Source organism: Pelophylax lessonae, assembly GCF_965119305.1.
Source record: "Pelophylax lessonae genome assembly, chromosome: 8".
NCBI lineage: Eukaryota > Metazoa > Chordata > Amphibia > Anura > Ranidae > Pelophylax > Pelophylax lessonae.
Genome location: NC_138775.1, coordinates 179,504,438 through 179,517,763, shown reverse-complemented (window position 1 = coordinate 179,517,763; position 13,326 = coordinate 179,504,438). Strand labels below are relative to the sequence as shown.

General features: G+C 46.4%; 1 protein-coding gene across 2 annotated transcripts in view; it reads left to right on the top strand.

The window, feature by feature from the left end:
- The window catches only part of CDC14A (cell division cycle 14A), a 212,075-nt gene that overhangs the window by 185,327 nt on the left and 13,422 nt on the right, over nucleotides 1–13,326 (top strand). For both annotated transcript variants that reach the window (XM_082265809.1, XM_082265808.1), the window contains exons 12-14: nucleotides 6,890–6,999; nucleotides 7,922–7,969; nucleotides 9,851–9,979. In XM_082265809.1, coding sequence (XP_082121935.1) covers nucleotides 6,890–6,999; nucleotides 7,922–7,969; nucleotides 9,851–9,979 — 287 coding nt within the window. The remainder of the gene's footprint in view (nucleotides 1–6,889; nucleotides 7,000–7,921; nucleotides 7,970–9,850; nucleotides 9,980–13,326) is intronic.

Below are 13,326 nucleotides of genomic sequence, written 5' to 3'. Positions count from 1 at the left end.
CGATCTGTCCACTACAGTACAGACGCTCCAGGAGTTCGGGTGGACCATCAACGTTCAGAAATCGACGTCTCCATCGCTTCGTCTTCCCTATCTGGGAATGATTCTGGACTCTGCTCAGGCAAAGGTGTTCTTGCCGGAGGACAAGCTCTGGACCTTGCAGGACGAGATCAGGTCCCTCAGGGTCAACCCGTCCTCGTCACTCAGGGCCTGTATGCGGGGCCTGGGGTTGATGGTTTCGGTCTTCGAGGCGATACCCTTTGCTCAGTTTCACACGCGGGCTCTCCAAGCGGAGATCCTGGACAGGTGGGACAGACTACCTCAGTCCCTGGATGGGAGTGTCTCCTTGAGTCGTCAGACCAGATTGGCTCTTCTGTGGTGGCTCCAGTCCCCGACGGTGGCGGAAGGCAAGTCCTTCCGTCCGTTGGTGTGGACGGTGATTACCACGGATGCCAGCCTGTCGGGCTGGGGTGGAGTCCTGGGCTTTCTGTCTGCCCAGGGCACTTGGTCGGAGGAGGAATCCTCCCTCCCGATAAATGTGCTGGAATTGCGAGCGATAAAACTCTGTCTCTTCCAGTGGTCGGACCGACTGCGGGACTGTCCGGTTCGGGTACAGACGGACAATGCTACCGCAGTGGCTTACATCAACCACCAAGGGGGCACCAGGAGTGCTCGGGCGGCCCGGGAGGTATCCGACATTCTGTCTTGGGCCGAGACTCATGTCCCGGCACTTTCAGCAGTCCACATTCCGGGTGTGGAGAATTGGCAGGCCGACTATCTGAGCTGCCAGACCCTGGACCAGGGGGAATGGTCCCTACACCCGGAGGTCTTCCAAATGCTGTGTGCGAAGTGGGGATCCCCGGACGTGGATCTGTTCGCATCTCGGCTAAACCGAAAGGTGGAAAGGTTCGTGGCAAGAACGTGCGATCCGCTGGTGGACGCCTCGGATGCGTTAGTGGCCCCTTGGCATCAGTATCGTCTGATGTATGTCTTTCCTCCGATTCAGTTGCTATCCAGGTTCCTCCGCAGGTTAGCCTCGGAACCGCACCTGGTGATTCTGGTGGCGCCGGACTGGCCACGCCGGTCCTGGTACGCCGACGTTGTTCACCTGGCAGTAGCGCCTCCGTGGCTGCTGCCAATGCGGGAAGATCTCCTGTCTCAGGGTCCGATCTTCCATCCTGCTTTACAGTCGCTGGCTTTTAACGGCCTGGCTGTTGAGACCCAGGTCCTGAGGGACAGGGGTCTCTCCTCTGAGGTCATTCCTACCCTTATCAGGGCTTGAAAAACCTCCTCTGGTAAAATATATTACCGTACCTGGAAGGCTTATTTCGCCTGGTGTGAGTCCAGGGGGTTCTCCCCTCGCTCGTACTCGGTGTCAAGTGTTTTGGCCTTCCTCCAGTCTGGTGTGGACCAGCGCCTGGCGCAGGCCACCATCAAGGGCCAGGTGTCCGCGCTGGCTATTCTTTTCCAACGCCCTGTGGCGTCCCATTCTCTGATTCGCACCTTCATTCAAGGTGTGCGACATTTGGCTCCTCCCTGGAAGGAGCCCTTACCTCCATGGGACTTGAACTTGGTTCTGTCCGTGTTATAATGTGCTCCCTTTGAAAACATTCGGGATATATCGTTGCCTCTGCTGTCTAAGAAGGTTGCCTTTTCAGTGGCGATCACTTCGGCTCGCAGGGTGTCGGAACTGGCAGCGTTTTCTTGCCGTTCTCCGTACTTGGTGATTCACCGGGATAAGGTGGTCTTGCGTCCGCATCCCTCCTTTCTTCCTAAGGTGGTCTCTGAGTTCCACATTAATGAGGACATTGTCCTGCCTTCGCTTTGTACGAAGCCTAAGCATCCTAAGGAGGTTGCTCTGCATTCCTTGGATGTTGTCAGGGCGATCAGGGTTTACCTGTCGTCTATGGAATCCTTTCGGAAGACGGATTCCCTCTTTGTCCTTCCTGAGGGACCTCGGAAGGGCATGGCTGCATCCGCAGCGACTATTGCCAAATGGATCAGATAGACCATTGAACAGGCTTACGCCTTGAAGGAACGGGTTCCACCCTTCCCTGTTAAGGCACACTTTACCAGATCTGTGAGTGCGTCCTGGGCCTATTGTCATCGGGCCTCGGTGGCCCAGATGTGCAAGGCTGCGACTTGGTCGTCGGTGCACACTTTTTCCAAATTCTACAAAGTAGATGTTCTGGCATCAGCTGATGCCTCCTTTGGCCGCAAGGTTCTCAGTGCGGCAGTGCCATAATGGACCCTTGAGTTTTTTCTGGGTCCCTGGCTGTTGGTATTTGCTTTCCTGGGCTGTTGCTCCTGTTGAGCATTGTTTTTTCTGTTGCCCAGTAGGTTCTCTTACGGTGCATGTAAGATTCCTTTCTCTGATGTGGGTACTGCGTTGCCTTTTCTATGGTTGCGTCTCCCACCCTTCATGTCTATACTGCTTTGGGACATCCCAACAGTGATGACTTAGAGGGGGCGGCGACTGTCGGAGAACGTAAGAGAAAACTGAATTTTTGTAAAATCTTTCCTGTAAAATTCCTTTCTCTGAGTCCTCCTACAGTCGCCGCCCCCGTCCCTCTTTTGGGGTTCTTATTACCTACTGCTATGCTACCAAACTGAGTTGGGAGTGGTCACTGCAGGGGGGTATTGACCAGATGGGACAGCCCCCATGGGTGTGTATATGCTAATGCCTTTTGTTTTTGACTAAGTCTATATGCCTAGCTACTCCTGCGGAGCGGAAGTCAATACCCAACAGTGATGACTTAGAGGGGGCGGCGACTGTCGGAGGACTCAGAGAAAGGAATTTTACAGGTAAGATTTTACAAAAATTCCGTTATTTTCTTTTAAAATGGTTGAAAACCACTGGTGGTAAAAAAACAAACAAAAAAAACACACCTATAAAGCAATTGTATAATGTGCTAGTATGCATCGCATACTAGCACATTATGGAATACTTACCTGAGAACAAAGCCCTCCTGCGGCGCTCTGTCTATGCTGAGAGGGCTGACATCTACCCCTGGTCTTTCTTTCATGTTTGCGCGATTCGACTGTATGATTGGCTGGAACCGCAATGACGTCACTCCCGTGCATGCATGCAGGAGCCCTCAGTTCCGGCACAAAGCTCTGATGTTCCGACAAGGTATGCCAGGCCTTCAGAGCGCATGCACCGGTGATGTCACTGGCTGCACTTAGGATGAATATCTCCTAAATGGTCATGTTTAGGAGATATTCATTTTACCTACAGGTAAGCTTTATTATAGGCTTACCTGTAAGTAAAAATCACTAAGTGAGCTTTACTACCACTTTAACATTCTCCTGCAACACATAGAGAATAACTTTTTATTCTGCCAGCAGACCCCTTGGCACACTTTTTCTTTCAGCAGGGTGACAAAGCTCTTTCATGGACAATGAATTTACTGCAGCGTTGTCATCCTTTGCTGTCCCTGTAGCCAGAGCCTACTGTGGGGTGCATAGCCCAACTGCATACTGCCTGTCATCTTCCGAACACACATAGCTTCACCTCTTTTCTCATCATCTGATTTGCTGTCTATGTCAACCACCTACACTGCTCACGGAAGGCAAATGACGTGCAAGCACTGCAGGATTCCACCCACCCCAACTAGCAGTGGCTTGTATTAGATTGGCTTGCTTAACAACCTAGTTTAAAAAAAGGGGCCTTTAGATGTACGTTTGGAGTTATGTTGATTTACAATTATCGAATATCTCAGAACAGTGGACTCGGGTTTCACAGATTTATGAAAGCTGCTACGTGACTGCGTTATTACAGTGTTTTGTGACTGTCGACAGGCTACACATTTGTATAAGTGTACTGCGGGGGCACAGAGCACTCTGTGTAAAAGCTCTGCATGTCTTACTAATCACCCGTATTGCATCCTGACAAGCCTTCTCCTTCCTTTGTAACATAATGGAGCCATTATCCTTTTTAATGACTGATTTTCTTAGAATGCCACTGACCAATCTTATAAGGGTTTTTTCTACATTTACATGTCTTTGGCCCTTTCTATTCTCTCTTTTAATTATGATTTCAGCACTTTTCCTTACTTATTAAAGTTACCCTCATCTCTTTTCTTGTAGTGGAGTGCCCGTTTACTCCCCATGCTCAGATCCAGGCACATGCCCCTTTAATTTCTTTTTATACAACTTCCTGGGATCTCTGCTTCCCTCCCTAAACTGCCTGATGAGGCAGAGGTAGCTGGGTAGGTTATCTGCAGCCAGGTGAGCAGTCCTCCACTGTCAAAACTGACGTGGGGGCAGACAGGCCAGAGCCTATTAGCATGCAACTTGTCTGAAAGACCCAGGTACTCTGGGAACCCCTCCCCAGTTGCCACCAGGGTTCTCCAGTTCCAGCAGGGTGGTCCTTTGTCCTTGGATGCATCCAGCTACCCTGGACTTCACGTAGAGGGATACTGTTCATGAGGATAATTATGAGTAGCGACTTGTGTTCTGAACTGTTTTACTGAAATGGTGATTCTCAGCTTAACACCCTGAGTCTTACAGAGACTATAATATGCAGTCACGTGTTATCCTGAATGAGCCTCATAGACTTTACTGTAGAACAAATATGTTTGTGCAGCTGTTATCTGTTTTGCACAATTCTGCAGTGTATGCATGTTCGTTACCATCCTGAACCTGTTTTGGAATATTGATTCTAACTTTGCACCTGTTTTCCAATGATTGCCTAACCTGTGACAGCAGTCTTTACATTTACAAGAACTAAATGTTGCCATGTTGTTAAAATTTTTGTTTTGGCTTATGTGCACTAGGAATTAACACAAAAGTGTTGGCAGACACTATGGGGTTGATTTATTAAAGGCAACTAGACTGTGCACTTTGCAAAGTGCAGTTGCACCCTGCAAGTGCAATTGCTCCAGAGCTTAGTAAATGAGGTAAAGCTTCACTTTGCAAAGAATATCCAATCATGTTCAAGGAAAATAAAAAAACAGCATTTTTGCTTTCACATGATTGGATGATTAAAGTCAGCAAAGCTTCTGCTCATTTATTAAGCTCTGGAGCAACTGCTCTTGCAGAGTGAAACTGCACACTGCAAACTGCACAATCAATCTGCCTTTAGTAATTCAACCCCTTAGATTGTGCAAAGTATTTTGCTTTAATATGCTGTAATAGCAAGCATATAATAGTATGTTGCCTTATATGAATGCAGCAATTACATGACCGATAATATATATGTTTGCTTGCTAAGCTGGATGTGATATTTTCTGTACCCCTATACTAAATAATATTTTGTGATTGTGTAGGCATCTGTTAACTCTTAGAAGCTATCTTGCCCTCATCTCTTTTGTGATGCTAAGCAGTCACCCTGCAAAGTCCCACTAATACCTGTTGAGCCTGTCAGTAAAGTCCACCTAAAGTAGCTTCCTGACAAGGTGTAGCAACGATGCTACACTAGTCCTGATTTTACAACAGAGTTGCCACTTATTTTGCCTTCATGGACTACAGTGGATGAAAAAAATGATGCAGGAGTGTGGCTATCAGCATGCTCATTGCTGATTCATAAGCCCTAAAGTGGTTGTAAACTCTGTTACACCACTTTTACCTATAGGTAAGCCTATATTAAGGTTTACCTGTAGGTACTGTAAATATCTCCTAAACATGCACTGTTTAGGAGATATTCAGAGTGCATGCAGCCGTTGACGTCATCGGCGCATGCGCTCTGAAGGTCAGGCTTTTACTGTATTGGAAAAAATGAAAAAAAGTGATGCGCCAGATCAACTGTGTAAAATTATATATAAATTAGACACTAATAAACGTGCGCATAATTAGAAAAGAAATGTCCAATATAAGTCCATAAGTCAACCCGTGCTTAGTGTCCACAATGTGAATTGAAGCCAGTGATTCCACAGATAATCACACACACCTCTGTGCAAAAATCCCGTCACCAGAAAAAGTGGCCTCTCACCTTAGTGCAAGACCCAAACGGGCCAGCATCAGCTTTGAGTATACAGGACCAGAGGATCTCTATCCAACTTCTTAACAAAGGACCCGGATGAATCAATATCCTCTGTAATGGATCCAGATAAACCAGACCGGGGGACCTCAGTTGGTGACTCCAGAATAGGATATATAATGCATGGGGGAATAAAGAACAGATCTAATGCTCTCTGCTTAGGAGTAACAGCGCTTTATTAGAGAAAAGTACAGGGTACTCACATTTGCAGGCACTCAGCAGTGCCTGCTTTTATGGCGATATGCAGATATCAAACACCGGAGAGACGTCGGCGTCAGGCACGCAGGCTCCGCCCCCTATACGCGTTACGTCAGAGCCTCAATCCAGCATTGACTTCTTCGGTAGGGGCTTTTTTTTTTTTTTACTGTATTGGACCTTCAGAGCCCATACCGTGAACGGCAACTCCCGCACACATACGCGGGAGTGACATCATTGCAGCTCGGGCCACTCACAGCGCTGGAGCCCGCGAACCTGGAAGAAACACCGGGGAAGATGTCAGCGGTCTAAGCGGTGAGCCAGCGCTGCTGGAAGGGCTTCGTTCTAAGGTAAGTATTTCATAATAAGCTAGTATGCGATGTATACTTGCTCATTATGCTGTTCTCTTACAGGTTTTTTTTTCATCCGGGGTTTACAACCTCTTTAAGCTTATCAAATAGCACCTAACCACACCTAGTCCTGTCCACTGCTTTTTGGATTGACATCACTGCTAAAAGCTGCAATGAGCTGCAGTGTCTGGTAGGGGAAGCATGTGAGACACAAAGGAGGATATGGCTCAGTCAGGGAAGGTAAAGTAAGTTTTATGTTTACTTTATGAGGCTTGTGCATCTCATAGTAATTCCATTTGGTACTTGTTTGGACAGTCATACAGCAACAATTAGTTGTATTTTAAACAAACAGCATTTTCATTTGCAGAATAATTCTGAGGATGAGTCGGATGAAAGAAATGGCCTGACGCAGGGTGACAAACTACGTGCCTTAAAGAGCAGGAGGCAGCCACGGTCAGCTACCACTGGAGCACTACGGTAAGAATGCAGTGTTATCTTCAGGCAAGAGAAAGATGGCCATATTGACAGTAATACACAAATTCCGCCTACTGATCTTTTGGTTCAGTAAAAATTAGCAGGCTTGGGTATTTTAGTACAGCTTTACGTGGTTACAGTGCAGTAGGCAACACCAACATGGCTGTTTATTTCTTGGCCTGTGCAGGCCCTTTTTTATAGATATTTATAGTATGCGACAAACCAGAATTATGAATATTTGTAAGAGGAATACAGCTAGGTATCCAGGAGTAGATGCATCTACAGTATTTATCAGAAAAATCTATCATTTTAATTGGGTAGCCCACACACATGCAAGTCATCTCTTTGTTTCTAGTATGTTATTGATACTGTTAAAGTAAGCTGTCCCTACCATATTTCCTAACTCTGTTTTTGTCTGGAGGTTCTGAGTATTCCAGTCTACCTTAGTGTTCCAGCACCACTTCCTACTTTTATCACAATATATATATGAAATATCAAGTCAAACAGATTGTGGGAATGGTCATAGCAGCAGGCATATACACTCAAGAACATGCATACAATATTTGGTTTAACTCCCTAGCACAGGCGTGCTCAACCTGTGGCCCTCCATCTGTTTCAGAACTACAAGTCCCATGAGGCATTGCAAGGCATTACAAGCATTACTCCCGAAGGCAGAGGCATGATGGGAGTTGTAGTTCTGCAACAGCGAGCACCCATGCTCTAGCATTTGCCAAAACTCAAATATCAGTTTTGCATGGATTGATCCCTTAAACTTATAAATAATGTGAAAACCGTTGGTCATTTAGTTGTCACTTTTGGTGTCAGAAGCAGATTTCCTATAGCAGGGGTATAGAAAATTTGATGGGCAGAACTATGCAGCGAGAAATGGACTTTAGACCCCTAAAGTTTCTGGTTTTTTTTACAGGTTAGATGAAATGAAACCACATGTAAGATCAACGTCTCAACCTTTCAGGTATTTTCCTTTTTAAATATCTGTCTCAGCTCAGAGGTATCCACACCTAGAGAGCCACTGTATTTTTTCAAAATGATGTCCTAAAATGTCTCCATAGAAAGCATTTTCTTATATCTGTCCATTAAGTGCAAAAAATACATTTTGATCGTGTCAGAAATTTAGAGCGGTCCTGTGCCCTGCACATATTTCCTGTGGTATCTCAAGAGGTCCTTTTAGTTTTATCCAAAGAAAAATGAATGCCTATGATGTTGACATTATGAGATAGGGAGGGAGGGAGTCAATACAATAGGCAGGGCCAAGTCTTGCAATTTCAGCCAACAAAAAGGCATATGGAGTGATTCAAAAAGAAGAAAATAAGAGCTGAGTGAATTTCTGGCAGATCAACTGATATTTTTTATACTTGTGGAACCTTTAAAGGCATACATTATGGGGAAGTGTGTATGTATTGCAGGGATGCACTGCATTTGTTTTTTTAATTTTGTGTTGCCCTTCCATATGCTTTAAAGTGAATCTTTGCCCATGTGTGGTGAATCTACTAGTTCACTGGTGCAGACTTCCACAGATATATATTTACCTTCCTTTCACTCCCCCCCTCCCCCTTGCTCTATTCATCCTCCAGGAGTGAAAGCAAAGCCCTGTCTAGGCTCATACAGGGCATTAGACTCCCATGTAACAACTTCTGATTGGGCCAGCCAAGGTCCTGGTGCTTAATTGAGCTTTGTGGAAGCAGGGAAAGTATTTGCTGCCTGGAATTAGGGAGGGGATAAAAGCAAACCTGTTGCTTTGTCCTAAATTGGAAAGGCACAGGTTTGTTTAAAAGGTTATATTCAATTTTTAAAAAGCGCATTCATTCCTTTGCCTCCTTGTTAAGCTAATCTGCCTTTGCTCTCTTGTCAGTGGCCTCTGATGCTTGTGTACATCACAGCCAATCCTTAGTGTACCTGCTGTTCCTGTGCAGTAGCCTTCTATAGGTTTCTAAAGATAAAAAGACAAGGCGCCTTTAAATGCAGTAGGCTCTAAGTATTTATTAGGTTAAAGTGTAAAAGCACTCCCATTTGGTAAATGTGACATGGGCATAGCAAAGATCTGTCTGGAGTCTTCCTATCCGTTGTGCTGAGTGGTTGCAGTGAGGACATCCGGTGATCCGCTTCCTGTAGATGCGTCCTTTCGTCTGTGTCTCAGCTTAGTCGGCATGAGATTTCCTGAAGGCAGGGTGTGGACGCAGCGGCCGGTGTCCAATAGAGCGGGTGGTGGGCGGTTACATGTTTCGGAGCTCAGCTCCTTCGTCAGACCTCCTTAAAGCCTGCTGTATTCCACGGAAGCGCCCATACAACAAACCCTTGTTCTATAGATTACAAGGCAAGAGGGAAAGAAAGGCTCCAGACTTTTATAGACACTTCCTGAATAATTTCTCTCACTGTGGTGTGAGTGGTACATATTTTCTTTGGCCCTGGATTTGGAGCCAAAATAATAATAATGGTGAACTTACCTGGACAATGTTATTTTGTATAGCTGCTTGAACTCTTCACCATGGGTTCATGTGACAGGATGACAAAGCAAGAGCACAATTGGAAGGCAAAGACAGAGCATCCATTAAAAATGGCTTTTGATATTACATTAATATGCTAAAGTTTATATGCTATTTAACTGATTGGGTTTAGATCTATCGGTTCAAGGGGAGGATACTCGCAGTTAAAAGTTGTGGCATATAATTGAGACCCTAAAGTAATTTAGTTTGCCTGGAGTTCTTGTTCAACATTTTATTAATAATACTTACATTACGATAATCAGATTTGTAAATGATATTTATGTTAAGAACTGTAGACTCTGTTTTGATCTTAAATGTTTCCTGATAGTTTGAGATGCTCTTGTGTCTCTTAGAGTAATCGCATCTAATAGTGCACAGGGCTCCATGTCCCCACTGAAGTCCTCTAGAGTTTCTGCGTCTTCATCGGCAGTTGCTAGGAGAGTTGGACAGAGTTCAGGATCTTCAAGCAGCAAAGCAAAAAAGTGAGTGCCAAAATCCAGTGGATGTAATCTGAAAACGAAACAATTTCCATTTCTGAAGTACTAAAAGCACAAATTCACTAAGGCTCTTCATTAAAAATAAATTGCGAAGTCATAACTAATGTCATGAAACTATTATTGTTAGTATTATTTGGTATTACCAGTTGTACTGTATTTAAGACTTGGGACATAAGGCTTGTTTTAAATATATAAGGGAAAATACATATTCGGTAAATGTTACATTTAAAGTGATAGTAAAGGCTGGGTTTTTTTTTTTTTTTAAACCAAACATGTCATACTTACCTGCTCTGTTCAGTGGATTTGCACAGAACAGCCCCGATCCTCCTCTTTTCTGGTCCCTTGCCGGTGCTCCTGTCTCCTGCCAAATGCCCTCATAGCAAGCAGTGTTCACTATAGAAAGACCTGCTGCTCTGTGTGTCCTTTTATACACAGAGGGCAGTTCGGCCCCTCCCCTGCTTTTTGCCTCGCTGGCTGTGATTGACAGCAGTAGGAGCCAATGGCTCCCGCTGCTGTCCCAGCCAATGAGGAGAAAGAGACCTTGGAGAGCCACTGCTCTTGTGCACATTTTTGGATAGGGATAGTAATGGGGCTGCTGCACAAAGAAGGTTTTTTTCCTTCATGTATAGAATGAAGGTAAAAACCTTGACTCTTTACAACCACTTTAAGGCCTGATTCACACAGAAGTGACAGGAAATGGGTGACCCTGTACACAGTCTGCAGCCTTGGCCACTCATCCATCCCTTTATGCATGCAAACTCTGAGATTTACAGCTCCTCTCACAACCGGATTCTGTCGAATGGTCATCCATTTGGCATCTGATCAGCTCTGGCAGACTCCGCCATGCTGCCTTGCATGCCCTTTCCTCTCCTGCATCTGCTTCCATTTATTTTCCTAAAGCCAGTCAGGAGGTTTTGTACTATTAGACATAACCCTCTTAAAAGACATTTCAGCACACTGTGGTTACCATTTTCTGACTACACATTAAAACTATTTTTCAGAACCCCTTGCTATTATCATGTGCACAGATTGTGCTTCCCTGTTGCAGTTAGCACTGGAAGCTGTTTTTCACCTCACATTGAAGCGCTAAATTGCCATGTTGAATACAGCTTTAACTAATTCTGCTCACTTTGCAGACAGTGCTGTAAGCAATCATTTATCACAGTCACGGGGCATTTCCTAACTGCCTGTAATCACTAAAGCAAACTCAGTGCCTTAAACCATCCTGGCAATTTTTTCTTTTTTAGATAGATTTTTCTCTCCTGGTTTTTTCCTGTGAGATCTACAGACAACTGGTGGACTGGGTGATGGGCTGGATAATCTAGATCCAGTGGTCACCCCAGTCTGGCTAGTGACGGTGCACAGACCTCAGCTCCATGCTAGGTCAGCCGCGACATACCCCCATTGGACAGGGGCTGGCCTGCGAATTAAACGCCTTGCGAGGTTGCATTCGACCAGGTCTCGGCCAAAGTCGCAGCGTTCCTCCTGGACAACAGCCCCCCATTTTGATGGCAAGAGGTTCTGTCTGTAATGGTGCCTGCCTGGTTCCTGGTATGGTGAGTAGCTGTCCCTCTTCTCCCCCTGGAGGGTTTTGGGGTGGACATGGGCCCCTCCATGGGACGGTCAGACCCCCGGGGTTGTGTGGGTGGTCTGATCCACCACCTTGGGTGTGGGCAGGGCGCAATGAGGCGGGGGGTGCGCAACCAGCGACCGGACGATCGGCTATGCGGGTGGGGTGGTACCTGGTGGTGGGGGCTCCTGCCAGGGCCCCCCCTGTCCTGCCTGGCCCTATCCTTGAGGCCTAGAGATCCCTCCTGGGTCCCTGGGAGCCTTGTGGTGCTGCACAGGGCCACCATTTTCTTGTAGTCTGTGTGCTCAATGCGGCCATGTTTGTGTAGTCGGGCGGCCATTTTGCGGTGGTTTGCCTCTGTGTGCCATCCATCCATCGATGCACTGATGGCAGTCCTGGTGTCCCTTGTGTCCCGGGTGGTGGTGGTTTTTGGGCGACAGGTTGGCATAAAGCGCTCCCCGCCTGCACCTGCCTCATCTGTCTCTTCAGATCCTTAATCTGATTTGGCTGCCGCGGATGTGGGTCATCCTGCTGGGTCTGCGACCACACACCCTGAATCTTCAGATAGTGAGGATTATTCCTCCACTTCTGCAACCGTGCACAAAAAGGTGCTGGTGGACGCACTGATTGTTATCTGGGCTTGAGACCTAAAGTTGGAGGACACATCTGCGGCTGCGACGGAGGCGCAGGTTCCCTTTGGCACTCACAAGCCATCCAGAGTGGCAAAAGAATTCCCTTTACCCTCTTATTTTGACAAAGACCTTATCTCTCCAGAATTTTTCATAAAGTGTAGCTAAAAATCCAATACTTTATAGTAGGGATGCACCGAAATGAAATTCTTGGCCGAAGCCGAATAATAATGAAATGCTTGGCCGAAGGCCGAATACCGAACGCTGTGTTTTGCATTTTTTCCATTTATTTTGCCAAATTTTAGGGGGCACGCTGATGGGCACATTTTATGTTAGGGGGCACGCTGATGGGCACATTTTATGTTAGGGGGCACTCTGATGGGCAAAACAAAACATTTAAATCAGCATTGCTCTTAACATAAAATATGCCCATTAGCGTGCCCCTTAACATAAAATATGCCCATCAGAGTGCCCCTTAACATAAAATATGCTCATCAGCATGTCCCTTAGCATAAAATAAGGGGCACGCAGATGGCCACATTTTATGTCAAGGGAGCACTCTGTTGGGCACATTTTTTTTCTTTTTTTTTTAAGGGGCACTTTATAGGGCACTCTAATGAGCATGGCAACATATGGCAAAATATGCCAGTCTGCACACTAATGCTTGTGCAGCTACCGTATTCTCCCCCAAATGTGCTCCACATACCTGAACTGCAGCCAGGTCGGAGCCAAAAGCCGCGAACAGGGGGGCAGGGCGTGCACATAGTGTCACGTCCTAGCTCGCTGGATCGAGTGTGAAGGAGCCGCAGTCAGGAGCAGGGGGCGTGACGCACGCGTGACGTCACACCCCCTACTCGCGGCCGGACAGGACACCGGCGGCGTGTGAGCAGGGAGCCGGGAGCCGCAGTGAGGAAGGGGACTGAAGGACTCCTGCTCGGGGATGGCGGGTCGCCGGTCGGGACATTGTTCGGCACAAATTTATTCGGCCTTTTTACTTATTCGGCCGAACACCGAAAGTGCTTTTTTTGCTATTTTCGGCCGAATAATGTTCGGTTGCCGAACATTCGGTGCATCCCTACTTTATAGCATACTGAATGCATAGAGATCAGTCAACTGCATTCACTGATAACAAG